At 35.9% G+C, this 27,384-nt stretch overlaps 1 protein-coding gene across 2 annotated transcripts in view; it reads left to right on the top strand.

The window, feature by feature from the left end:
- Window positions 1–26,589, top strand: part of ABCC9 (ATP binding cassette subfamily C member 9) — a 120,287-nt gene extending 93,698 nt beyond the window's left edge. For both annotated transcript variants that reach the window (XM_054719223.1, XM_054719224.1), the window contains 10 exons: window positions 106–208; window positions 7,250–7,351; window positions 7,929–8,049; window positions 9,546–9,676; window positions 10,391–10,469; window positions 12,170–12,278; window positions 13,784–13,887; window positions 16,918–17,051; window positions 19,071–19,133; window positions 23,992–26,589. In XM_054719223.1, the coding sequence (XP_054575198.1) occupies window positions 106–208; window positions 7,250–7,351; window positions 7,929–8,049; window positions 9,546–9,676; window positions 10,391–10,469; window positions 12,170–12,278; window positions 13,784–13,887; window positions 16,918–17,051; window positions 19,071–19,133; window positions 23,992–24,129 (1,084 nt within the window). In that variant the 3' untranslated portion in view covers window positions 24,130–26,589. The remainder of the gene's footprint in view (window positions 1–105; window positions 209–7,249; window positions 7,352–7,928; window positions 8,050–9,545; window positions 9,677–10,390; window positions 10,470–12,169; window positions 12,279–13,783; window positions 13,888–16,917; window positions 17,052–19,070; window positions 19,134–23,991) is intronic.
- Window positions 26,590–27,384: the final 795 nt, after the last annotated feature.

Consider the following 27,384-nt stretch of genomic DNA (forward strand, 5'->3'; position numbering starts at 1 on the left):
CACTCTGTTGAGTAAATAGTGTAGTAGTAAGTGTGACTGATTTTTCTGTTTTTTATTATTTCTCCTGATGTGTGGCTACCATTATAATATTTTTGTTTTTTGCAGGCATGAAACCAGATTTAAGCAACGTATGCTGGAACTGACGGACACAAACAACATTGCCTACTTATTTCTCTCAGCTGCCAACAGATGGCTAGAGGTCAGAACGGTACGTTCATTTCATGATTTCGAAATGGAAACCAAACAGAGAACAGGCCTGATGCAAAGAGGGAGACAGTTGTAAAAACTAGTCTGCCACTGAGATTCAGCACTAACTTCACATTTTCTGGATTTTAAAAATAACTCAGGTTTGTTTATGTTGCAAAGAAAATTTGTCATAATTTTTTAGCTAATGGCAAGACAAATAGCCCAAAAAGCAAAAATTCATTCTGTGTTCATTAGTCTCTAGATTACATAAGTTAATGGAGTGGCAAATGTTTGTATAACTACAATTTTTTTCCAAAAGAGCAAATTTGACAAGTGAACAAATGTACTCATTTCCTTCATTCAGCTCGACAGACCTGGAAGAGATGGCGACTTTTTATGTTTTAAGTCTGTAGAAGATCATGTTAGCACAAAATGAAAAAACTGCAATTAATCATCTCTTGCCTCCTTGTGTTGTATGAAGTAGAGAACAGGAACAAGCATTGGCATTTATAGACTTGATATGGAAAGTTAATCCATTTATTTGAGTCCCAGTTCCTCATCTATAAAATAGGAATAAGTTCTTCATGGGGATATTAGGATTATTTTAATAAATCCCATAATTCAGTGACTAGCAGATGCAGTCAACAAAAGTCTTTTGGATGAATGGATGAATGGATGAATAAATGAATAGAAACAGTACCTGCCCTGGTGAGTGATTCAAAAGCCAACCAGCTGGAGTATGGGGTAGGACAGTGATGGCGAACCTATGACACGCGTGTCAGCACTGACACGCGTAGCCATTTCTGATGACACGCGGCCGCATGCCGAGGATGAAACATTTGCTGCTCCTGAGGATGAAACATTTGCGACTAGAGTCTTGGAGTTAGTTTTTTCCTCAAAGTGACACACTACCCGAGTTATGCTCAGTTTTTTGGCGAAGTTTGACACACCAAGCTCAAAAGGTTGCCCATCACTGGAGTAGGAAATAGAAGAGACACAAGTTTTAGAAGGGAAAAGAGGATCAGTGGGGGAAAAGGGGACATATGTAATACTTTCAACAATAAAGATTGAATTAAAAATTAAAGGGGGAAAATGACAGAAAAAAAGAAGGGAAGAGAATGTACATTTGACTCTTGAACAAAACGCATTTGAACTGCATGGATCCACTATGTGTGAATTTTTTAAAATAAGTGCTGTGTGTTTTCTCTTCCTTATGATTTTCTTAATTGCACTTTCTTTTTCTTTTTAACTTACTTTATTGTAAGAGTATAGTATATAATGCATATACAAAATGCATGTTAATTGACTTTCTGTTATCAATAAGGCTTCCTCCAGTCAACAGTAGGCTATTAGTAGCCACGTTTTTGGGCAGTCAAAAGTTATATGTAGTTTTTCCACTGTGTGGAGAGTTGGCGCCCCTAAGCCCTGAGATGTTCAAGGGTCAGCCTTCGTTTGCAGACTAGTCTGTGTATCTGCAGTACAGATCTGCTACTTTAGTGATAATGATGAGTTGTCTGTAGTCTTTTAAAAATAATAATTATATATTAGTTTGTAAAAAGAAAAAGGAGTTTTATCTGTGCTATCGTAAGAATCTCACTTTGGCTGATTAAGCATTCCTATCATATGCATGCTTTCTTTGAAAACTCAACAGACCAGAGAGGGCAGATGGTAAAAGGAATTTGATAAGGAACCCAAGTTAAAATCTGAGTCGTTGATGGATGGGTTTAGATTGATATGGAATCTTGGACCTCTCCTATTCCCCCCACCCCTACCACCATAAGATGTAGTGGTCATGATTTCTTACTAACTTACAGAAATTCTTTGCCACTATATTAGTTATTATGTAGAAACTATTCAGAACAGAACACAATTATATTTCACACTTTTTAGATAGAAACATTGGTTGTTCATAAGAAATTCCTTCTAGATAGCTGCGGGGGCTGGGCAAAATGTCTTCTGAATTACCTACAGGTAACATAAAGACAGATACAGATAAAGTGTTGGTTAGAATTTGTAACAAAACCAAAACATTATTTCTAGATCTGGGCCAGATCCTAAATCTTTGTTTAAAACCTCTGTATTTGTTTGTTTAAATCTGTTTTCTCTTAAGGAACATAACTCATATCTGAATAACAGAATTAACGATGAAATAGCTTAATGAAAGAAGACCCCAAATTCATAAGGAAAATGTTAATAGTTACCTTTGTATGTGGTTTTCCTAAACTTGAAGATCAAGTATTTTTTTTAGGGGGCAAGTATGTTTGCTTTGGACTTGAGGTGACTGTCTGATTTGACTGCTGTTTCTGCTCTTTAGCACTTCCTACTGTCAGGTTAATGGACAAGTGTTTAACAAGAATCTTCAAGCAAACCATATGTTCTGCTTTCATAGCCAGAATACAAGATATTAGAGCCTTTAGACTGCCAAGAAAGGGAAGGTCAGGAAAAATTAGAAAGGAACAGCAGCCAGATTCCGAATGAGTTAGTTTAGTTTGAATCACAACCCACTACTTTAACCCCCTCAGGAAAAGACAGTCAGACCTACCTGAATATAAAGGAATTCTAGTTCTACTTGTAGAAACCTAAAGAAAATGCTGAGAGTTCAATAGGAAGCACACAATCTGCCGTTTATTCTGTTACCCGATGATACTTTTGTTCCTATGTCTTTTCTTTGTTTTCTGTGAATTACAATATTTTCAAGATTTACCGTCTAGTCTCATTACCAGAACTATCCTTTAAACCAAAAAAGATTTGCTCCTATTTCTAATGAATTAAGGTAAATTTTGGCAAGAAAGTTGTTGATTTATTCCAAAGTTCCAGGCATATCAGCTGATAGAAGTCGAAGTCCAAAGTCCCTTCTGTGTCATTTGTCTTCTTTATCAATTGTATTTATGTGTCAATAAGTTTGTGTGGGTATGTGTGTGTGCACGTACACACACGCACACCTCCAGACAATCCCAGGTTTACAACTTAAAACCAGTCAGGTTTACTCTCTTCCTGTGCTTCTGAGTACATTGAGAGTTTTCATTAGAACTAGGATAATTGGAATATTAGAATATTAAAATGTTTACTTGAATATAAATGCTATAATCCAAGAACATGTGCCACAGTAGGAGGGCTGAATAAATTAAGTAGATGACTCCTATTAGGAAATAACATTTCTCCCAATTGTTCACATGACTACTGTGTTCCTGTGGACATGTCCATATAATTGGAGGCACCATTTCAGTTTTAAATAAATGAATCTTGTGTCAGAAATATGGATTTTGGGGTACAGTACCTTAGAGACCAAGGGGTGAACTGCTCTCTGAACCCCACAACTGCACACATGCTGCCTTGTAAGTCATTGTCAAAAATAAGTAATGAAAACTTTTATTTGGCCCAATGAATCTGCATTGCTCTTATCCACAGAATTAACACAAACCCTTTTGCCATATTACGCAGTAAATTAACAAAAATATCTGCTAATAGCAAATATTCTGGGAGTTTCCAGAGCAGAAACACAACTAAAATGGTCCGAAGAGGGTTGAGACATTGGGCATAAATCAGAAGAGGCAAGCAAGATTTCCTGACACAGATCTGGGGATTGCACTAACTCTAATTCATGGACTCATCACCTTGATGGAGAAAACTTATTAAGCTTTCTGTGGCTAATTTTCTCTATGGCTTCTCTTCACTCCCAATTCTAACTTTCCAAAGCGATGCCATTTGAATTCTGTGGACAGAACATCTAAGGAGAAGGAAGGGAGGGAAAGCAGAGGAAAAGCACCTTTTGTTGAATTTGGGAAGACCCCTGAGCCCCATCCAATTGTTTATTATAATCTCACTTATTTATTGATCTTGAACACATGGCTTTCACTTCTTTCCTGGTCTTGTTAAGTAAGAGTTAAGATGATCACACGTTACTCCCTTTCTCTGAGTAAATAGTTTTCCCTATTGAAGATTTAGCCCTGCCCACCATATTCCTTTTGAATTGAAAAAAAAAAAAAAAAGAAAAGGTCAAAACACACTCAAATCAATAACGGACAAGAGTCAAAAAGAATAAAATAATTTGGCGGGTGAGAAAGTAGCGAGACTGTGACCACCCAGGTTGCTTTGGCAACAGAAGGGAGTGTTTTTCCTCTGGGTGCCAAGGGAAGTGGGCCGCAGTTGTGTGGAGTGTGTCACTACGTCCTAACCTTTGAATGCTGCTTACGTTCTTTTGTTCGGCACAGCGTTTTCTCTTCATCCCTCTGCACTAAACAGTTCCAGTTCTTTGGCATCGGCATTTCCATTTGCAAAAATTGTGTAACTCTATCTAAAGGCTGTCTTTCCAAGGCTTTCTCTTGCTGTGTGGCGTTAGGATAAAAGAAAATTCATATCAGGAAGCCAAAAAAAAAAAAAAAAAGTCTTCAGAATCAACAAGCTAAAGTGAAAATAGTCTTCAGAGCGAGCTTGCACAAGAGTATATTTGGTGAAACAGCACAGAGCTTCTTCATGTTTTCCTAACTCCATGATACACAGGTGTGCCCTTATCTTGTAATTGGGACACCTTAATATATTCTCCCACTCAATGGTACCATAGACTTCCACATGAAGGAAAGCGATTCTGTGGCTATTATTTACAAGTCTGTTTTATAGAAAATTAAAATTTTTACTATAATCTCATGTAGGTAGATGTCATGGAATTACTAGAAATCTGGCAAGAGGTCTCACTTTTTAAAAAATGTGTTTTTATTGATTTCAAAGAGAAGGAGGGAAAGGGAAAGAGATAGAAACATCAATGATGAGAGAGAATCATTGACTGGCTACCTCCTGCATGTCCCCCACTGGGGATTGAGCCTGCAACCCAGGCATGCCGAGCACGTGACCTCCTCTCCTGATTCATAGGTCAGTGCTCAACCACTGAGCCATGCAAATTGGGCAAGCAGCCTCACTTTTGACATGGGAATCAAAGGCTTCCCTTCTGGAGGAGAGTGTTGAATTCACAAGCTCAATGGAAGTTCTGATTTATCACTATACAGATAAAATGTTCTGTGATTTGGCTCTCATTGACAGTGGGTAATTCACATAGGTATAACTTCTATTTTCTAAATTGAATTTCTCATTCCATTGTACTGTTTTGACCACAGGTGTGTTTTTTGTTGAATTGGTTGATTAGGATGAGTAAGGCCTTACCAGTAGAATAAATGCTGCTAGTGATCCCTAAGTGTTTGATATCCTATATGTGAGTTACTCAGACCATCTGCTTACCTTTTTTAAATTTATTGCCTTTAAGCCATTTTACTGTTGACATATTTTTGAAGAGAGAAGAGGAGGTATTATTATAGGATCACTTAGTAATTTGTTAAACTTGATGAGTTTAATGGTAAAGAAGTAGAAAATAGAAAGCTAACATAAGTTCTTTCATTGTCTGTCAATTTCACACTTCTACACTCCTATGCTATTTGAAGAGAGGTGATTGGAATTTAGTGATTTTGCTCTGAAATTTTTGGGTAAATATTGTATACAAAGAAGATTCCTTTCTTATCCTGATCAAGGTAAAATTTTTATCAAATGCCTACAAAAAAATCTCCATAAAAGAACATTTTTGGGCAGTGGTAATAATCCAGGAATGGGCAGGAAAGTATCTAGTTGGTATAACTAAAAGACAACATGAATAGCACTTTCTAAAAAAATAGATAAGGAATATTTTTTGATAAATAAAATAATTTTGTTATAGATACTAAGCTGCAGACTTATTAGCTTTTAATCTCTCATATCTAGGTCTTTCCTCTGAAAAAAAATTGCTATAAATTATGTATTTCAAAAAGCTATGCCTCATTGTTAAAGTATCAAAAACTTCTCTACATATTATCTTTATATGTACATTTTGGCATATTTTATTTACTGGACTAATAATTAAAACAATAATGTCTGATTATCATATTGAAACCTTTACAAGTAGTTTTGAAAACCTTAGCCATGTGGAAGAGACCAGAAAGTATCCATCGACTAATCTATTGATCAGCCTTTTCCCTTTCCTTCCTTCATCTATTTTCACTTCTCTTGCTGAATCTATTGCCAGGATAAGGCTACCTACCTGTTATCAGAAGTACCATTTTAATTCAATGGAAAATAGTTAAAATTATCATCTAATTGAAACTATGATTTAGTTCTATATAATGGATGAATCCAGGATATAAACATTCCATATTAAACTAAATTTAACAGGGAGAGAGAAAGAGATTGAGTGCATAATTTTTTTCATTTCCTTTATATTTATATTAGGCCTAAATGCAATGATTATTTTGTTGTTTAGTATCTCAAATGTGACCTTGTTCTATTTTAGTCGTATTCATATCTATTCTTTATAACCAGGAACACAGAGTTTCATGAATTTTTCCTCCACAATTGAAATAGTAAAAAATTAAGGATAATTTTGAACTAAATAATGAAGTTCATGGCTTAAAGTAAAAGTGATTTTCACTTTAAGAAAGCAAAGAACCCCTAAAACTTATGCATAGCAAAGCATTTTAGGAGACAATCATATTACAGTTCAAAATGGGGGATTGAAATATCATAATACTTTGTATTAGACTTCCCACCATATTAATGTGTTTACATGTTCAACTGTTAAAGTCTGGAGAAGGGATTGGTGGAGAGTTAAATAATTTATATAAGAGTCTTTAATAATTCAGAAGTCTTGATTTAGAAAATATTTGGCTCATATAAAAATTCAGTGAAAGATTTATGAAGGGATGAATTTCTCTGGGCATTTATTCTAAAAAGAATTACTGAACCTTTACAATGTACTTAGCATTATTACTATTGCTGGAGATAATAGTGGTAAAAATAGCAGCTTAATTTCTGGCAAGCTTTTTAACTTATCTGAACCCATATCTGCATGGATATAATGAAAACATTGAATCACTCCCATTTCAGCCCAAATATTGCATGTTGCAATTTTTTGTAACTTAGGTAGCCTTCCTCTTAACATGACACATCGGAGTGATACATATTCTCTTGGTGATCACCTAAATTGATGGAGACCTTTGGTTTAAGAACTTGGAAAAATATTTTAACATTTTTTCTTTCTCCTCTTTAGGATTATCTGGGAGCTTGCATTGTCCTCACTGCATCTATTGCATGCATTAGCATGTCTTCCAATTCTGGATTGGTGGGCTTAGGTCTTCTGTATGCACTTACGGTAGGTACAGATGAAAATCTCTCTTTTTGTGTAGTGTTGGAGGTACTTTCCATAGCTGTTATCAACTCTTATTCATAGATATTAGAGGGTAACATTGAAATTCATAAAAAGATGACATTTTGAAAATATTAGCAGATTTGGACCTAAACCAGAGTTTTAGGACAGCATGGATTTATTTCTGATATTGTGAACCAATTTTTAGAACCTCCTCAAACCCAATGATCAGAGCATCCCCAAGGCTCCTTGGGATCCCTGTTCTGAATTGCTCAAAATCCATTTAGGGACACGAAAGTGAATGTGAATATAAATTAGATAAACACAAACAGAGGTACATACCACTATCCATTGTGTATGGAAATCAGAACTTCACAAAACAGGACCCTTGAAGAAGAACAGACACCTTCTTTGACAAGTTTATCCCATAGCATCCTCTCTGGTCTCTGATATCCTGTAGCACTTAGGAATTGTGCCACATGATGTACACTAACTGTCCAAGTCATTCTATTTCCAATCATCTAGTGATTAAAAAAATTGATAATTTATTTTAAATATGTTAATTTTTTGTCATCTAACATAGATAACCAACTATTTGAATTGGGTTGTGAGGAACTTGGCTGACCTGGAGGTCCAGATGGGAGCAGTGAAGAAAGTGAACAGTTTCTTGACTATGGAGTCTGAGAACTATGAAGGCACCATGGGTATTGTTTGAAATATTATTTTGATTCATTTAAATACGTATTCTATTCAAATATTGTGTATCAGACACATTGTTATTTTTGCTTTTGTTTCCCACTTCAGTATCCAGAGAATTGCCTCTCAGGCGCTCCTGACATAATAAGGCTTTTTAGGCCCAAAAAGTCTTGGATACAGCCAGAGTCCAATATATATTGTTTAGTAATATTTAAAGAGACTCATACAAATGTTTTGACCTTATAATATTAATTACCAACCCAAAGCATGCACTATCCTATTTTCTTTTTCAAGACCTTATTAACTGAGATGTAAAGAAATTGAATCTTAATATTCTGACTAAGATTGTTAGCTTTGCTGGAATTGTCAGGAAATTAACAGGAAAAACCTTTCTTGAATGCAAACCTCATGCTTAAAATGCATTTCTTTCTTTCTTTCTTTTTTTTTTTTTGTCCAAATCCTCCAATAGTTATCCAGGTCTTCAAGGTCAAAATCTAGATAACTTAGCCATATAGACCACTAGACCCTTGCTCACCCAGCTCAGCTCAGCTCCCATCATCTATCCATATACCTTTTACTCTGGTCATGCCAACAGGCTATGTTTTCTTTTAATATTTGTTCTCCTCTATATATGTATATGTAAAACACATTTCCCTATCCTATCTCCTCTTGAAACCCTCTTGGATGGGATAACAACCTCTGTGCTCCCATAACATCTTGGGTTGGCCTCCCTCATGAGTCTCTCCATGCAGTACTGTAGATGCTGAGTTACTTGGACACAGTGAGCACTTGGAGGCATGTCTTTCATCTCCATATTTCCAACACCTTACACAACAACCCTCACATTTTAAGCACTCAAATGTTTGATGAACAATGGAGTGAACAAATGAATCAATTCGCAGGTGAATTATCTTGAATAGAATTGAATAATGGAATGCTGAAGAGACACAGTTGCTCCAAAGGCAAACAAACAACAAAAAAAAAAAACTATTTTAAAAGTTCTTAATCCAGAAGCCTTTACTCTATAGGTGATTTTAATTTTGAAAACCCACAGAATTTGGTTCAGTATTACTTTATTTTTAAAATTTATTCTTTTTTAAAAATATATATATTTTATTGATTTTTTTACAGAGAGGAAGGGAGAGAGATAGGAAGTTAGAAACATCGATGAGAGAGAAACATCGATCAGCTGCCTCCTGCACACCCCCCACTGGGGATGCGCCCGCAACCAAGGCACATGCCCCTGACCGGAATCGAACCCGGGACCCTTCAGTCCGCAGGCCGACGCTCTATCCACTGAGCCAAACCGGTTTCGGCTAAAATTTATTCTTTATTGTTGAAAGTATTATAGATATCCCCCCCCCCCTTAACTCCCTCCATTCAGTATTACTTCAAATTTAGAAAAAATTATTTTCATATGTATAAATGTGTATGTCTCTCCCTCTCTGTCTCTCTTCCTCTCTCTTTCCCTCTCCCTCACCCTCTCTCTTCCCCTACCCCCCAGATCCTTCTCAAGTTCCAGAGCATTGGCCACAGGAAGGGGAGATCAAGATTCATGATCTGTGTGTCAGATATGAAAATAATCTGAAACCTGTTCTTAAACATGTCAAGGCTTACATCAAACCTGGTCAAAAGGTATGGAATTCACTGACAATTGATTGACAAACCCTCTGATGGACACTCTGTTACTACCTAAGCTCTTTAGACATTCCAGCAAAGTATATTCTCACTTAACTCACATAATATTGTCTACACTTTACATGTTAAATTATCTACATTAAAAAAAGGAGAGTTAGGATCAGGATAAAATATATGTTCTCCCAGTCATATTGCCATTCATTAGTCTCGCATTAGATATGGAAAGTCAACAATAGGTGTGTTTTTCAAATTTTCTGTCTCTGGCTCATAGCCATATCAGACATCTCCTTGAGAACTTTTGAATTTGTACTAGCTCTATTCCCACATGATTTGTTTTAGTTGTTTTAAAGAGAGCAAGTATGCAGAAAAAATGGACTCGTTCTACTTTTTGTTATAAAATCATCACTTATAAGAAAAAAAATATTTATTAGACCAACATATAACTAATGCAAAAATTAAGCCACAAAGGAAAACAACACAATTACTCAGAAATAAAAAAGAGTTGGAATGGAATTACTGAAGATTTGTTGAGGACTCCATGTTTTTATTTAAATAATGATCATTCATAAAGGAGAATGATAGTATTGATATAAGTACTTCAATAGAATTGCAGTTTCACTGTGGTATCTTGTCTGAGTTAAAAATACTTTTTCCCATTTTCTATTATTTGTCTGAGTCCTCTCTCTCTCTGAGTGACAGTTGCTTTTTTAGGTGGGCATATGTGGTCGCACTGGCAGTGGGAAGTCATCATTATCCCTGGCTTTCTTCAGAATGGTTGATATATTTGATGGTGAGTTACTAAATTTTTTTTTATTGGGTAGGTGGTCCTTTCCCTTAAAAAACGCAACACCAACTTACCTAATCCTACAGAAATAAAAACCAAACATGTATAAGGACTTTGTGCTCATTTTTTGAGGCAGGTATCCCAGCTAAACAGTCCAGAAGTGAAGAAAAAAATGTAGAATTAGAAAAATAAAACTATTAGCTCCAAATTCAGTTCTAGATATAGTTGTTAAAAAGTTCTAATAAATTGATAAAATGAACACAAGTCCACCCATTTTGAATAGCAGTAGACAGAGGTGGCATTTCAAGCGGAAGGGGGAGAGGGAAAGACTTTTGTTTCCCTCAGACTAAAAATAAATCTATTTCCATCAAAGGGAAAAAGACAAGGATATAAGGTACCTGCATTTTTCATTCTGGTGCATGACTTTTATCATCGTCTTCTTAATAACCTTGTTTAATAATGTTGAACATGTTGTGAGGAGTCAACCTTTGCTATAAGGTGCCAAGCCCATGTTAACAATATACAAAAATATTTATCCACCCACAAAATTATTTATAATATGATACACAGAAATAATTTAATCTTTACTTTAGAAAAAATATGTCACATTATTTAGTCTATCGAGTGGCCTATAAATAGGCCAGCACATAAACCATCTTGAGTAAAAGGGGATCCAGCAATGTGTTTGACTATCACCTCCAGGGTGAGCTTACTATTATTATCTGTAATGATTATGATGATGATAGTACTTCACATTTTTATTGTACTTGACAGTTTATATTAGTTAATTTAATCTACACAACAGCTCTATGAGATAAAGAGGTCAGTTTATGAACGCAAATTTGAGCTGTAGTAATTGCTATCTATTTGGAGTTTAGATTCAGAAACAAGTTAGGTATCTGCCACTGGGTTAGCAGTTTGCTCTTTCCATGGCTAGTAATAATACACAGATACTTTAAAGATTTTCTGTTGGGATTTTCAGTGTAAGTCAATTATATGATCTGAAGACGATTGACACTTTTCATTAAAAAACTATGGTTATGACTGAAAGTATTAGATTATGAAACATCATTTCAGGCCCATCATTCATGGCATCATATGGACTATCAATGACTTATTCTCTTTGAAATATCAGTAGTCTATAGGATTTTAATAGATAATATTTCTGAAGAAAAGTTTAAGCTAACCACGTTTCCTGATCTTTAATCTAAAGCCAACTGGAAAAGGGACTCCAGTTGCCATGTTTCATAAGAGGCACGTGCCTCTCATAGGGCCATATTGTTTTTGTGCAAAGTGACATGATAAGATAAATCTATCAGGTTTGAGGAAAGGACAGCATGATTGCACAAGGCTCTGTAAGTCCATGTACACTATGGAGAAATTCATTAAAATCTGATATCTATATCATAGGTTTTAATTTTTTATTTATAATACACTGAACTGTCCAGTCAATACAGGAGTTAAAAAAGACAGGCAAAAAGCCCTGTCTTCAAAGAGCTTATATTCTAGTTGGGAAAGACACTAAAAAATATCAATAAATGTATATAGAATGTCCTATGAAAGAAAATAAAGCAGGGAACCAGGATAAAGGAATTTTAGGAATTTCAACCCTGAACTAGGAAAGTACTTCCAATTTGTAAAGCTCATAAATATTATTTTGCTTGTGATTTTAATAGGTGTGTGTCATTTTTGTTTCTCTTTAACAGGAAAGATTGTCATTGATGGGATAGATATTTCAAAACTACCACTGCATACACTACGTTCTAGACTTTCAATCATTCTGCAAGATCCAATACTATTTAGTGGTTCTATTAGGTAGGTTACATATTCAACAGAAAACTGTGTGCCTCAGGATTTACCCTTTGGCTCACAGGAGAGTTTTTCTTAGAATTATTTTTCAGGTAGGTATGAAATGATATTATCAATATACTAAAATCAAATATCTGTCCAATAATTTGGGTTAGAGAACCTTAGAGTTGTTAAATTAGTCTATAGAAGCCAATCTGTTGTGTCTCTAGTTCTCTTTCTATTAGGTTATATAAATGTCACTTTTTCTTCTGGACTTGGAGGCAGTGATTCTTGGCAGACGAGTCTTAGGTGTTCCACCCTACAGATAACCTGCCTATCTCTTGTGTGTCTGACCTGACCTTAGCAGATATTCAGTTTGGTTAGTACCTTGATTCCCGCCCCTGACTCCTCATCCCTCACAATTTTTCTTTCAGCCAAAATTGCTTTTAAGAAGCTGCTACAATCTTCTTTATTCCTTGTTTGTGTTTTCCAACCCAGGGGCATGGGGGGAGATGCATGTATGTATCTACTATCTGCTAGGCACTTTAAATATGTTGTCTCATTAAATCCTCAAAATATTGCTCCAGTATAGACAGCGTGGGGCAAAAGTAGGTTTACAACTATGAGTACACAAAACACAGTTTGTTCTTGTATTATTATTTATTAATTTTCATATTATTTTCCATACGAACAACTATAAACCTACCTTTGCCCCACCCTGTATATGATCGGCCCTATTTCACAGATGAGTATTTTGGACTTGAGAAGCTGTACCTTCACCAAGTTTATACACTTAGTAAGTGGTAGAACTGTGATTCCAAATAAAGTTTGTCTGACTCCAAAGTTTGCCATGGCATCATCCATAAGATTATGTCTCTCATTTCATCTATCCTTTGTTCTCTCTTGCTTTCCTTCTCCATTTATTTAATTACAAAGAAGTAATTTGCCACTTCCTTTTGCTAATTACTCCTTGTCTTGAAGAGAAAATGTATATAAGATTGCTCAATATTCATCTGTAACATTAGTTTAATTTAAAGTTCTGGATGTATCAATGTATTTAGCAACACCATAGTAAATTTATATCTCTGAATATATTTATTCTCAGTAAATATACTGCTACTCTTGTGCTTGGTACATCACAATGAGGTTGGAAAGCTAATAGCTTTATATGCTCCCCATAGATTTGTGTATTTAGCTTCATTTCTGTAGGACTGTTTTGCACTGTTCAGGTTACATGAAACATAATATGAAAGTGAATGAATTCAAATAATGAGTTTTATTATATCATATGTATAAACTTAGTAATTATATCATCAAAAGTCATTTGTCATAACATTAAGATCATGCATTCATTTATTAAATATAAGTTGAATGCCTGCTCTATCCTAAGCACTGTTGTATATACTGGGGATACAGCTGCAACCAAAACAAATAGAACTTACATTTTAAGGTAACAACAGCAATACACAAACATATACAAGTGTTTCTTTATTTTTATTTATTGACTGATTAACTGATTTTTCTCCCTACAGATTTAATTTAGATCCAGAATGCAAATGCACAGATGACAGACTCTGGGAAGCTCTGGAAATTGCACAGTTGAAGAATATGGTCAAATCTCTACCAGGAGGTCTAGGTAAATTTTCTAAATTATACATTTATATTTTAAAATATGCAATTAATACTACATACCTCTATCTACAACTTATTCGAGAAATTACATAATTCTAGTGTTAATCTCCTTATATTTAAAATAATCTTCTAAAGGTTATTAGAACACTTCAAAATCTAATGATTTTTTCATGGTGGCACAAGAGGATGAACCTTACAACATTCTGCTCCATTTGAACACTCCATAATATTCTAATTAATACATTTATTGCCTTTTCACCTTTGGTGGGCACAGGCCACTTCAATCAGAATATTTCCTGGTGGTCATTCTGTTCACACGATCTACCAAATCACTTACCTTCAGCAAATGGATAAGAGGACTAATGGGACTGTTAGGTTCAAAGAGTGCTTGGTATCATTTAGGAGCAGGGATTTCTCCACATTGGCTGCCATTTTCTTTGCTGTCAAGAGGGCATATTCCTTTTACTTATATAGCATACTTTTAAAAGACATTATTTTCTATTACATTGTTGCAATATCAGTTTTAGCCACTAGTGAAAAGGGTGAAACATGTACTCAATCACTTATGTAAATTTGGCCCCAGAGGTAGTACAATTCTGGCAAATAACTGATGAAAAAACAAAACAACAATGTGGATAATGAAATAACAACATGATTAATGAAACAATGGGGAGTTCACAATAGTATTTAATTCATAAATATGAACATCTATAGTTTTGGACTTGGACTTTCTTAAAATCTGAACTCATTTAAGAAAGAAATCAGAAAGATAATGGTTGATATTCTAATTTTAATACATAATATATAGTTGCTAAATTGATTGTGTAGTTTTGGCATTTCATTTTAATGAAATCAACCTACAAGATAAAAACTATATTTATTAGTAGTACATTTGGGAAGGAGGACCTAGTAAAAAACAATATCTTTTTTATGATTCTATGTCCCAAGGAGAAGGGATCCTGCAAACAAAAATTAAGACAGCATGTCTTTAAGGATATTTTGTTGACCTTACCAGTGCCAGACTGTGGTAGTAATTCCATGGGTCTGGATGAACTTTCCCATAATAATCTTTGATGTCTCCTCTGGAGAGCCCAGAAAGTCTACTTGAGAAATTGATAATGCTTTATAGACCCTTCTCCCTTGGTATTTAGAGACCAGCCCCTTTGCCATTTATAGTCAGAAAGACAAGCAATTACATATTCATTGTAGTTTTCTTCACCAATATGAAAGCTGTATACTGTTTGTGGGTTATGGTACAGTGTAAACAATGGGATTGTATTTACCCTATTTAATTGAATGTTGTTTAAGCACATTGATTTTAATAAAGAATACATCAAATGCTTGATAAATATCTGGTTCAGGCCAACTCTGGTGAAGGACATTCATTATCTCTGGCTTCCTCCTTATTTATTATGTAAATTAAAATTTGGAGAACAAATATATAGTCTCCAAGCATGAGAAATTAAAAGAATTTGATGCAATGAGAATATATCAATGGAAATTGACACCACCCCCCCCCACACACACACACACATACACAACTCACTCTACTAAAAAATGTTTAAATTGTAATAAAAGGGATATTTTGGAAAAAGAATTTATTATAAACTCACAATAGTACATTTTATGAAATGTGGATGGTAAAAACAATGAGTCTATAACATTCATTTATCCATGCAACAGTGTTTTATTCAGCTACCATGTCAGGTACAATGGTAACTGCTGGGGATATATTGATGAACAAAAGCAAACCCAGACCTTATCCACTTGGAGCTTACCATTTAATTGGATGGTATAATGGAACATAAATGGGTATGGAGTTGAGAATATTCTTGTTAAGGTCTACTACAAGTAAGCTATGTGATCTTGGGCAAGCCACTTCAACTCTCTGGGCCTTAGATAATTATATTAAACTAGAGGCTCAGTGCATGAAATTCGTGCACAGGTAAGGTTCTAGGCCTGGCCAGTGATCAGCACAGATCAGGTTCCCCACCTTCCGGCCTCCTCCTTCCCTCACTTCCTCAGTGCCCTGCCCCCTGATGGTCAGCGCACGTCATAGCAAGTGATCGAACTCCTGTTCTCCTGGTCGAACTCCCAAGGGGACAGTTTGCATATTAGCCTCTTATATATATAGACTAGAGGCCCGGTATATGGGATTTGTGCACTGGTGGGGGGTCGTGGCCAGTGGGGATTGGTCTGCTGTAGAGCACTGCTCATCTTGGTCAGCTGAGCGGCTGCAGACCTGCCCTCTGAGCAGCTGCTCCCTGGTCCTGCATATTCTATGGAGCCAGAGCACTAGCCTCTCCAGGGGACCCAGTCAGGAACGGGCCCAGGGACAATAGCACTGAGAGGTGGCAGAGTAGGCTTCAGTCCCGTGGTGGCCACAAACCCTCCTCCCAGCCTTCAGGTTCAACTCTGCAAGCCTGGCAGCGGTGCTGTGTGGCCTGTGGGTGTCCATAGGAGGCAGTAGGGAGTGAGGAGGAGGAGCCTGGGGCGAGGAGGCAACACTCGCAGACCAGGTTCCTGTTCATTGGTCCAGGGTTTGCAGGGGGAGCAGCCACTCATCCTGGTCAGCCGAGTGGCGCTCCCACTGTGGGAGCGCACTGACCACCAGGGGGCAGCTCCTGCATTGAGCGTCTGCCCCCTGGTGGTCAGTGCGCATCATAGTGACTGGTCGACTGGTCATTCCGCTGTTTGGTCGCTGGGCTTTTATTATATAGGATGATCTTCTTAGATTATTATATTACATAATTAAATAATCTCCAAGGTTTTCCACTCTTTAAAATGTTTAACAGTATTTTATATCCTACAATATGAAGGTAACATCATCTATTGAAAAACATAAGGTAGCCCAGGGTTATATTTGTTTTTCCAATGTAGATTTTCTCTTCACTTTTCACAAATGAAATCCTTGCACTGGTACAAAGTAAAATCCAGCTTGCTATTATAGGACATAACCTGTTTCACTACCTTACCCAAGGAATATGATAGTAGCATTTCTTCAATGAAATCCTTGCTTATTCCTCTGATTTAGATGCAGTTGTCACTGAAGGTGGGGAGAATTTTAGTGTTGGACAAAGGCAGCTGTTTTGCCTTGCTAGGGCCTTTGTCCGCAAGAGCAGCATTCTCATCATGGATGAAGCGACAGCTTCCATCGACATGGCCACAGTGAGTGCACTACCTAAGCTTTTTAAATTGATGACTTGAAGAAAGGCACATGAAAATTACAGATTTTTTTTTCCTCCTGATTGGGTTCTGAATCCTCAGTCCTATTATTTTGAGTGTCATTTCATTCATTTGCTTGACCAACTGATAAAAGCACATGGAGAATTATAATAAAGGACACAGATGCTAATTTTAACCTTTTGCACTCGGATGTCAAGATTAAAATTACTCTTTGAATGTATCAATAATTTGACATATAAAAAAATCCAAATAAATAAGTTTGTATGAAAAGAAACTCTAGTTTTTTATTCTACTGCTGTGCTTTGTAAAATCTGGGGTATTTAAAAAATTAAATCCTGAGTAGAATAAAGGAATAGAGAAAAAAAGCAAGCGAGTGCAAAGGGTTAAAGGTGTTCCTATTCCCAATAAAAACAAAATAAATTTGTCATTACTTTTTGTTAAATTCTCAAAATAGTAAAATCCTAGGTCTCAGTAGATGAGCGTACTATACTGTATTCAAGTATTATGATGGAGTTCAAAAATGAAATATACAAATCTCTATTTAATAGAATCTATTAATGACCAAAGCCAATCATTAATTTCTAAAGTAATTTGAAGAAAGATTCACTAGAATTAATAATGGCTACAATTAATAATGATCTTCTCAATGTGTTTATACTAACAATGTGACTTTAGAAAGAAGTTATTTTAAAATGTCAATTATATACAAAAAAGATCTTTCTAGAAGACTATGATTAAGTGGAGAAAATTCACATTAAATCACAAACTGAATGATCTAACAATCAATGTTTTTATAAAAATTAACTTAATATTAAAAGTTTGGCATCAGAAAGAACAAAAATAAAAAACATCCACAACCTCATGTTATTTTCTTGCTTAGATTGGGTAAAACTATCCTGAAAAGTGAAACAGTTTCAGGATTAGGAGCCAATTATATATGGAGATGCTAATTTGACATCATTTCTTTCTATTAAGTAAGATTAATCAATTAAAGTAGCTACACAAAGTTACAGTATATTTTCTCAAAGTTAACATAATTTAAAGCAATAAAATAGTTTCTAACCAAGCCATTTCACTAAATAAGCATAATTACATCAAAATTAGTATTAATTACTAAGGTTTTACAATATTGCGATTATTAATAGGATAATATTGCCTCAATAGAGATGAGAGAAACAGAAAGAGTGTGAATGAGAATGAATTGGCAATAAAGATTGGAAGAAAAAACTTCTTCACATTAAGACTAAGTTAGGTAATCAAGCTTACCTCTAGGAGAAAGGTAGAATTTTTAACCAAAACATTGTTTAATAAATAAAGATAAAAGCAGTTTGGGGTGGGAATAAAAATGTTCCCTGCCTGGAATATTCCTTTATGGAACAAATTTCAAATTTGGAGCATGTATTTTATTTTTCCCTTTTCTGGCCCAAAGGGTAACACCTTTCTAAGGTTTTATTAATTTTGAATACAAACTATTTTAATTAAATAGATTTTTAGAGAGAGAAAAGGAGAGAAAGAGAGAGAGAAACATCAATGTGAGAGAAAAACATTGATCGACTGCCTCCTGAATGCCCCCTTCCAAGGACTGGGCCCTTAATCCAAGCATGCTCTCTAACCCGAATTCAAACTAGCAACCCTTCTGTGCACAGGACGATATCCAACCACGTAGGCCAGGGATTGAATACATAGTACTTGTGGTGTAACTCAAGTGAGCATTCCCATGCTCAATTGCTTTCATTTTCCTCGTTCAGTTCCTTGGTCATAAACCTATCAGTCATTCTCATTGATCAGATGAGTTTTATTTGCATCTTGAAGATACCTGCAGAGCCAGGCATGAACTTGCCCCCGGGGACTGCCCCCTCTTCTATCTTCTGCAGCAGACTTCGGAGGGGGAGTTCCCAGGGGGTTTGGGCTTGTGGAAGCATTGTTCTTGGGGACCAAATATCATAGTGAGAGGAAGTAGTCCAGAAAAAATTCAGAATTAATTTGTTTCTTTTTTGGCAGGAAAACATTTTGCAGAAAGTGGTAATGACAGCTTTTGCAGACCGCACCGTTGTTACAATAGCTGTAAGTATGGGAGATGGAGTTGATTTATTCCTCTTTGGTTTTCATTCCAAGATTCAATAATCTTTATTTTTCAGCAATTAAAATATGCTTATATTGAATTATGTATTTCTCTGCTAATGTTTCTGTATCTTTACCAAAAAAAAAAAAAGGCAACAAGCAAACAACCTGCTATGCTCTGAAAGCCTTTACATTGTTATTTCTAGCTTGTCTGATCTACCCAGCACCCCTAAGTTACAATGATAGGGCATCCCAAATCTAGGTTCCAGCAGGCCATGGCCTGTGCTTTTTCACCAGATACAGTGGTAGCTCATATGGAATAGTTCTCTTTTCCACAATTTGATGGTCTGATGAGCAGTTTCAGAAGCAAAATTCTTAAATTTGACTGCCAGTTCTGCTACTATTTACACCTAATTTCCATGTCTCTATTCTTAACTGTTGTGTTTTTGTTTTGTTTTTTTAAAGAAGGCAATGAGGTACCTCACAGCTGAGGCAATATTTTCTCTGAGCACCAACCAAATTGAAGAATTGCTTAACTCTTTATATCCATGTTATAACTTCCTCACAATAGACCATGGTTTTCTCTCTTCTTTGCAGATGGGTGGATTCTTGCTTATGTTTAGGCTTCATGTTTAACACAAACTATTTTGTAAGTGAATCAATCACCTGGACATTTTCTCTCTCACTGATTCTTCTTTCCACTTTTCTTTCTCTCCAGCATCGTGTATCTTCTATTTTGGATGCAGGCCTTGTCTTAGTCTTTTCTGAGGGTATTTTAGTGGAGTGTGGTACGGTTCCAGAATTGCTTGCCAACAAGAATGGCCTCTTTTCCACTTTGGTGATGACCAACAAGTAGACCATCATGAGCTGCTGCCGAGTATCCCATTCTCTGGTAGCTATCCTAGCAGCATCCCCTCCGTCAGGCCAGGCTAACACAGTGAGCTGTGGTGAGAGAACTCACTGCAGGGCACTGGCACACAAATCAGCCCAACCAGGTCCTTCAGTTATGTTCAGTTCGAATGAGGTACATGTCTATGTATTGAAATGTGAACATGCTAGACAGAGTGTCTACAAAAACCCAAAGAACCAGACTTACCTCTGTCTTAAGGACTCGTTTCCCTATTCCTTGAGGGACGTTCTGTAAGTGTCCTAAAAAAATACCATGCATGTTCCTGAAGATGCATTAATTTCAATAATTACGTAAGTTTAACTGCTGATCTATGCATGGAGTGCCTGCTCAGGCTGCCCTCTTTGTGGATGATGCACGGGGGAAGGAGCACCCTGGAAGCATGGCATTTTCAAGGTGGCAGGAAAAGACTCCCGGTCAGGGCCCATCTTCTTTAAACAAGGCCTCCGTAAAGAAAAACCCACTTTCTCTCACTTCCCTAGTAAATTCAAGGTTCCTCCTGCTCTGAAGTTGCCTGGCTAACTCATTCACACTAAAGTGTGAACAATTCAATGGTGAGAGAATTGGCTAACTTGAAAAAAGATTCCATAGTATTTTCAATAATTTTCTCACTGGAGCGATAAGGAGAAAGAACTTCCTGTTCTCTCTAAATGGGCAGAGAAAGAGGGAAAAACAGATTCTGGCCTACCCAAAAGGCGAGTTTCCTCCATTCGGCATGAAGCATGGTATTGTTAGATGGTTCCTTTTAATCTACACCTGGAAGATTACTTGAGCATCATTTGTATTTTCCACTAATATATGTGTGTGTGTGTATGTGTGTGTGTGTGTGTGTGTGTTCTTACTTTATTTCTGATCTGCTACATTCACTGAATTCTTTTTTATGTGCTTATATATCTTTTACTCATTCTTCATTTCAAGACCATTAGTATGGAGGTGGCTACCAGGAAACCTAGAGTCCTCCCCACTGGACACTCAGAAAACTATGGGGAGAACAAATTACTGTGGAGCCAACTCCTCTTAACAGACTCATAGGAGACAGAGCACGACCCACCTGTGGGGACCCCTCGTAGAATGATCCTCAGCTCTACTACAACTATTTTTCCTCCCCTGCTAAAAATTGTTCTGTTAATTTTGTTATCTGCCAATGAAAATTATGAATAGCTTAAGATAATTTTATCTGGCTTTTATAAAGAAGCCCTCATGCACCAAAATAGTGCATGGCACTATTTATGAAAGTGATTCATTCTTCACTCTTAATTAGATTAATTTCTGTGGAGCATTTTGAAAATTTCAATGCTATTGCAATGGACACCACACTTTGTCAAGCAAACAATTATTTGGATTAATAGAATAAAAACCAGATATATTTATTGCCATTGGCCAAGTTTTTTTAATGTTTTCATTAAAAAATAAACATTACTTTAGAATATCAAGGCAATGTTTGTAATATTCCATTTATGGATGTAGAAGTCAAATTCTAAAAAAGAAAAAGAAGAAACAGCCAAATTCTTTTCTTAACATCTGTACTATGGTTATTGAAGAACTAAATTTTTTTGGAGGGAAAATGCACAGCATATATTAAACAGTACATTCAGTTTAAGTGTATTTTTTTCTAAATGTGTGGGTATGAAAATGTCTCTGGTCCTTTCACAAAGATAAATAGACATTATCTTCCAATTAGTGATATTCCCTAAGTCAGTGGTCGGCAAACCGCGGCTCGCGAGCCACATGCGGCTCTTTGGCCCCTTGAGTGTTCTAACGCCACTTCTTCAAAATAGACCCGCCCAGGCCGAAAACCGACTTCTGCGCATGGGCCACGAAGTTTCAATCGCACTGTACATGCGCGCCTGCACGTGGTATTTTGTGGAAGAGCCACACTCAAGGGGCCAAAGAGCCGCATGTGGCTCGCGAGCTGGGGTTTGCCAACCACTGCCCTAAGTTATACCATTAGCTACCGATATTCAGTGAATGATAGGTTTGTCTATGGTGTTTAAAATAGTGATGCATGTTCTAAAGCCGTCATCTTTATCACACTCCATATACGTGTTTCTTTTCCCCTCTAGCTGTGAGTCCCCTAGCTTTTCTGAATGTATGAACATTGAGACTCCCCCATCTAAGTGTTCCAGGGCAAAAGATAGGCCTTTGCCCCTGGAGATGGCTTTAGGTTGGACTTTGGATTGTTAGGAGAAGGCACTTTGGAAGCCCATGTAGCAGCTAAACAGGTGATATTTTTAGGTTTAGCACTCCCATCAGCATGCTGATGTTTTGACCTGCATGTTCCAGATCCAACGTAGTAGCATCTAGCCACATGTGGCTAGATGAGCACCTGAAATATGGGTATTTCAAATTGAGAGATGTTATAAGTGTGAAATATTCACTGGATTTCAAAAACAGTACTAACAGAAGAATGTAAAATACCTCATTAATAATTTTTATATTGCTTACATGTTAAAATAATATTTTGACTATATTGGGTTAAAGTATATAATTAAAGTATATTTTACCTACTTATTTGTGCCTTTAAAATGTGGCTCCAAGAAATTTAAAATTATGTGTGTCTCATATTTGCAGCCCACATTATATTTCTATTGTATAGCACTTACTAAGCAAGCATAGTGGAAAGGCTTACTGCAGAGATTTTTCCCTTGTAAATCCTAAAAATAAAAAATAGCAGTTGCTAATATTTATTTTTTGCTTGTATGTGTCAGACAAAGTGCTGAATTTTTTTTTTACATGGATTTTCTCATTTGATCCTCACCACCATTCTCCAAGTCAGGTATTATTATTCATTTTACAGATAGGAAACTTGAGACATACAAAAATCAAGTTTGTTACTCAAGATGTGCAACTAACAGGTGGTGAAACCAAAATATGAGCCTACTCTAACTTCAGACCCTCTGCTCTTAGCCGTAATGCTAACAATGGCAGGTGAACAGTCCACCAGATACTCCCTAGGAAGCAGTTTGGTGGCAGGTTGGAAATATCTCACACTTTGAAATTAAACCCGGTTTTGATGCTGGTTCTGCTGCTAACATCTATGTGAGCGCCTGATTTTGCTTTATTTCTATGAACCCCAATGGTCTGCCCTAAAAAGTAAAGAGAGATAACACCCACACTTGAGGAATGTTCTGATGATTAACAAGTATGTGTGTGGAGCCCTGAATGTGTAATATATGCTCAATAAGTCGTAGCTTTTATTATTATTAATTGCTAACTCCTAAGCTTCTCTCCAAAGGGTGCCATGTGGGAAGATAGAACAAGTGATGGCAGTGATCTCAAAAGACTAAGAGATGGCATGTCTGAAATCCTGAATAATCCATTCTCATACTGCTTGCCAGAATGGACGTCTCCATATTGTCTTCCCAGAATTGACCACCTTCCAGGGTTCTTCCAATTGTGTGTTAGCCCACAGAATTAGTTGATTCCACACAAGATATGATTTTGGTCCAGAACAGTGGTCGGCAAACTCATTAGTCAACAGAGCCAAATATCAACAGTACAACGATTGAAATTTCTTTTGAGAGTCAAATTTTTTAAACTTAAACTTCTTCTAACGCCACTTCTTCAAAATAGACTCTCCCAGGCCGTGGTATTTTGTGGAAGAGCCACACTCAAGGGGCCAAAGAGCCGCATGTGGCTTGCGAGCCGCAGTTTGCTGACCACTGGTCTAGACTAAGCTATAACTCAATTGGTTCACAATGGTGGTTCTTATTTAATTACTTGACAAAACATTTATTAGCCTACTTACCCTTCCATGAAAATGGGTGAAACTACTATATTAGCTGAAATCAATTTAATATAGCCCATACAAGACACAGCCATACTAGCCAGTATTTTAAAAATTCACCTCAAAGTAAATAAATGTCCCTGAATAATTGGTGAAATATTCATATACATTGCTTCCACTTGTGCCCAAAAATTTGTAACAAATACCTGTATTCTTTTCACTCACAGCATCGGGTTCACACTATTCTGACGGCAGACCTAGTTATTGTGATGAAGCGAGGAAATATTTTAGAATATGACACTCCAGAAAGCCTCTTGGCTCGGGAAGATGGAGTATTTGCTTCTTTTGTTCGTGCAGACATGTGAAGGGATGTCTTAAAATGCTAACACTTATTTAAAATAACACGGTCATAACCTACTCGATGGATCATCAGCTTGGCCTTTGCAAAGTGTTATCATAAACTTTTACACATTTTTATAAAACTTACTTTGTTATGTTATAGAACTTTGTAACTAGTAACAGTGTCACTTTACCAATGAATATTGTATTTCCTCTGGTGACTTTTTCCTAGTTTTTGTTTTTACTGCCTAATATGTTCATTACTGATGTTTTCTAATGATTAAGCCACTTTACCTTTAAAGTTGTATAAAAACATGGAAGCTGTTGTAAGTGTTAAAATATCTCTCAGGCATAGAAGTTACAATGAGTATTCAGTATTATTTTACTCTTTTTGTAAGAATATATTTTCCTTTTTGTTGGTGTCTCCAGATGTTACTGGAAGAGAATAAAAGGACAAGTTTTCTAAACAGCTAGAAAATGAAACGTTCAAATTCATTATCTACTGTGTGAGAATATTTTCTGTATTCATTAACATTAGAAATACTGGTGTTTCCTTTAGCAGTCTCTTTTGTTTTTCATCTAAATTGATTCCTGTCACCAAGAAGTTATCACATTTGTAGAAGCCCCGTAAAGCCAAAGTCTCCACTAGGAAGCTCATGAAAGTAGTTTGAATATTTGAGAAATTATACTCAAGTTTCCATGTTTCTCTGTCTAGTAAGGAGAGCATTAGTAAGATATCAGGCATCATGTGCCTTTTCCAGACTGAAGTTCAGGGTAATTAGGTCCAATCCTTCAGTGGCAAGCCAGCTAAAACTTTCTATGGTTCAATTCATCATTAGATGTGGCTATGATCCTGAGCCCTAAACTTTCACATTATTCGAGATTCAGGAAAATAGATAGGCCTTACTCAAACAGGAGATATATATGTACTTCATGTAGACCTTTACTAGTATGTCCAATGATGTCACACATCTATCTATTTGCTCCTACTCTATTTTAACGTGCATGTAGAAAGTGTATCAAAAATGTTTTCTCATTTTAATGTGCATGTTAAAAATGCATTAAAAACTGATGGGATATTGATCTTATGTTTTCTTAAATGTAAATTAATAAATTCTAAAATACTAAAAGTCACCTTCACTGTCATGCTAGCAGCCAAAGCTTTCTACTACAATTCTGTGCCCATCTAATATATCATTGATTGTCATATGAAGAGCTCATGCATTGTATAATTTTGAAGAATTATGACTGGTTGAAAAAGAGAGCTTATGCTCCCTTTCCTTAGTCCTTGTGTTCAGTATATTGTGCTGTGTATCCACTCTTGGAAAATCTGTAATACTTGTCTATCCAGAATAAGTGGCCATTTACCTGAACATAGAGGCCTGATGTTTACCTAAAATACGTTCCACAGGATGGACAAAAGTGTTCTTTGATATTTAGCTTAAATTGTCGCCATTTTGGTATATATAAAACTTCATTTGGAGAAAAATCCTCTTACTGTTTCCAGAAAGGTAAGCAGAACAGAATCAGTAACTATTAATTTGATCTTGAAAATACTTTCTAAGATTTCCACCAATCTCTTCAAACTATTTCTGGTGTGCAATGTTTTACAAGGCTGAATTTACATTATGCTTGTTATACTTCATTTTCACAGAGAAATGGAGATTTAGCCATAGAAATAATCCCTCATACTATTTGTAAATTATACTATATACAAGTAATGTCAGCAGAAGCATATCTAATTACACAAAACTGAGAAATATATTTTCCATTCTTTTGTCATAGTAGTAGCTGGTTCCCTTATAAGTGTTAATCACCTAAGTTGGGGAAGTATTTATTTACAAGACTAAATTGAATTAGTAAAGTCAGGGATGATTTTTTAAATTGTTTAATCATTTACTATGTTATATGTATGTATGATCAATTGAATATAGAAATAACTCATCTTGAAATAACTTTTTACTAAGTGGGTTTATATCTAAAAGGCCAGCCTTAACCAAATCAAATTTTACATTCACAGATTTTACATTTAATTAAACAAATAAATTTTATAAATTGTAATTCTTTAATATTTATTAAAAGCAATAAATGCACAAAACTTTGTATGAAAATAACAAGGCTACTGATATCATTGAGAGAGAAGGATTCTCTTAAAGTACTGTATGTCCTCTATTTTTATGCTCCCACTCATGACCCATTTAAGAGTCAATTTAGGTCTAGATTAGATACCAGAAGACCCTTCTAAGTAATTCATACTTGAGATCTGGGACCATGTCTCATTTGTCTTTGTTTCCTTGGCATGTAACACAAGTACCTAGCCCCAGAAGACTCTAATAGACATAGATAATTATCCATTGATTATTTTCACAATTAGTCATGTATCTAGAACTATGGGTTATTCTCTTCACTTTCTATATTGTGTTTATCCTACTGTGAAAAATATATTGGCTTGATATTATATAATAAATTACTCTTTTGTTTGCTTGATTAAAGAGGATGATTTTTCTCTCATTTATGATACAATTTGGGGATCAACCAGGACTGATCAATAGCTATAAGTCCAGAGCAGTTGCTGAGACAATACTTACCCTGCTTTGACAATTTTATTTCACATTTGCTACAGTCATGCACATCATTCGTTTTATATATAGGTTTCATGGAAATTTCCATTAAGTGGGACAGCTATGTCAATAAGTTTTATTACAGCTCTAATTAAATAGCTGAATGTCTAGACTTCCCCCAAAGGTTTATTGATCAATTCTATGGTTGTCTTCCAATCGATCTTTTATCACTTACATTGTACTACATTCTTTGGAGTGCTATGATCTATAGTGCTATGCTAATTCATTTATTGACCCATTATCCAAAGTTAAATGCCATCTTCTAGTCTTAGACTCGTAGCATAAGACACAATAGCCACGAGGATGCACCCTGTCACTTAGATTTAATTTTTTCTTTAGTAACTACACATCATTTACAGCAGCTTTTCTCAAGTATTAGTTAGATTCACCTGTCTCAAACTGCATGAAAGGGCAGGTTCTTTATTTCTAGCAAGTGCCTCCAGATGAGTTTCATATGTAGCCAAGTTTAGGAATCACTGATCTGCCTAAGTTACCACCCTGGTTTCTCTTTATTATTCATAAGACAGAACCATAAAATACTGAAGGTGACCTTCATAGGCTTCCTATCACTCCTGACATCACCTTATCCTGAATTGCTAAAACAAGCCTCTCAATGTCATTAAATAAACTGTCTTAGTTCCAGTGTAAAGGACACATGGT

The sequence above is a fragment of the Eptesicus fuscus genome, chromosome 7 (assembly GCF_027574615.1).
Source record: "Eptesicus fuscus isolate TK198812 chromosome 7, DD_ASM_mEF_20220401, whole genome shotgun sequence".
NCBI classification, from domain to species: domain Eukaryota; kingdom Metazoa; phylum Chordata; class Mammalia; order Chiroptera; family Vespertilionidae; genus Eptesicus; species Eptesicus fuscus.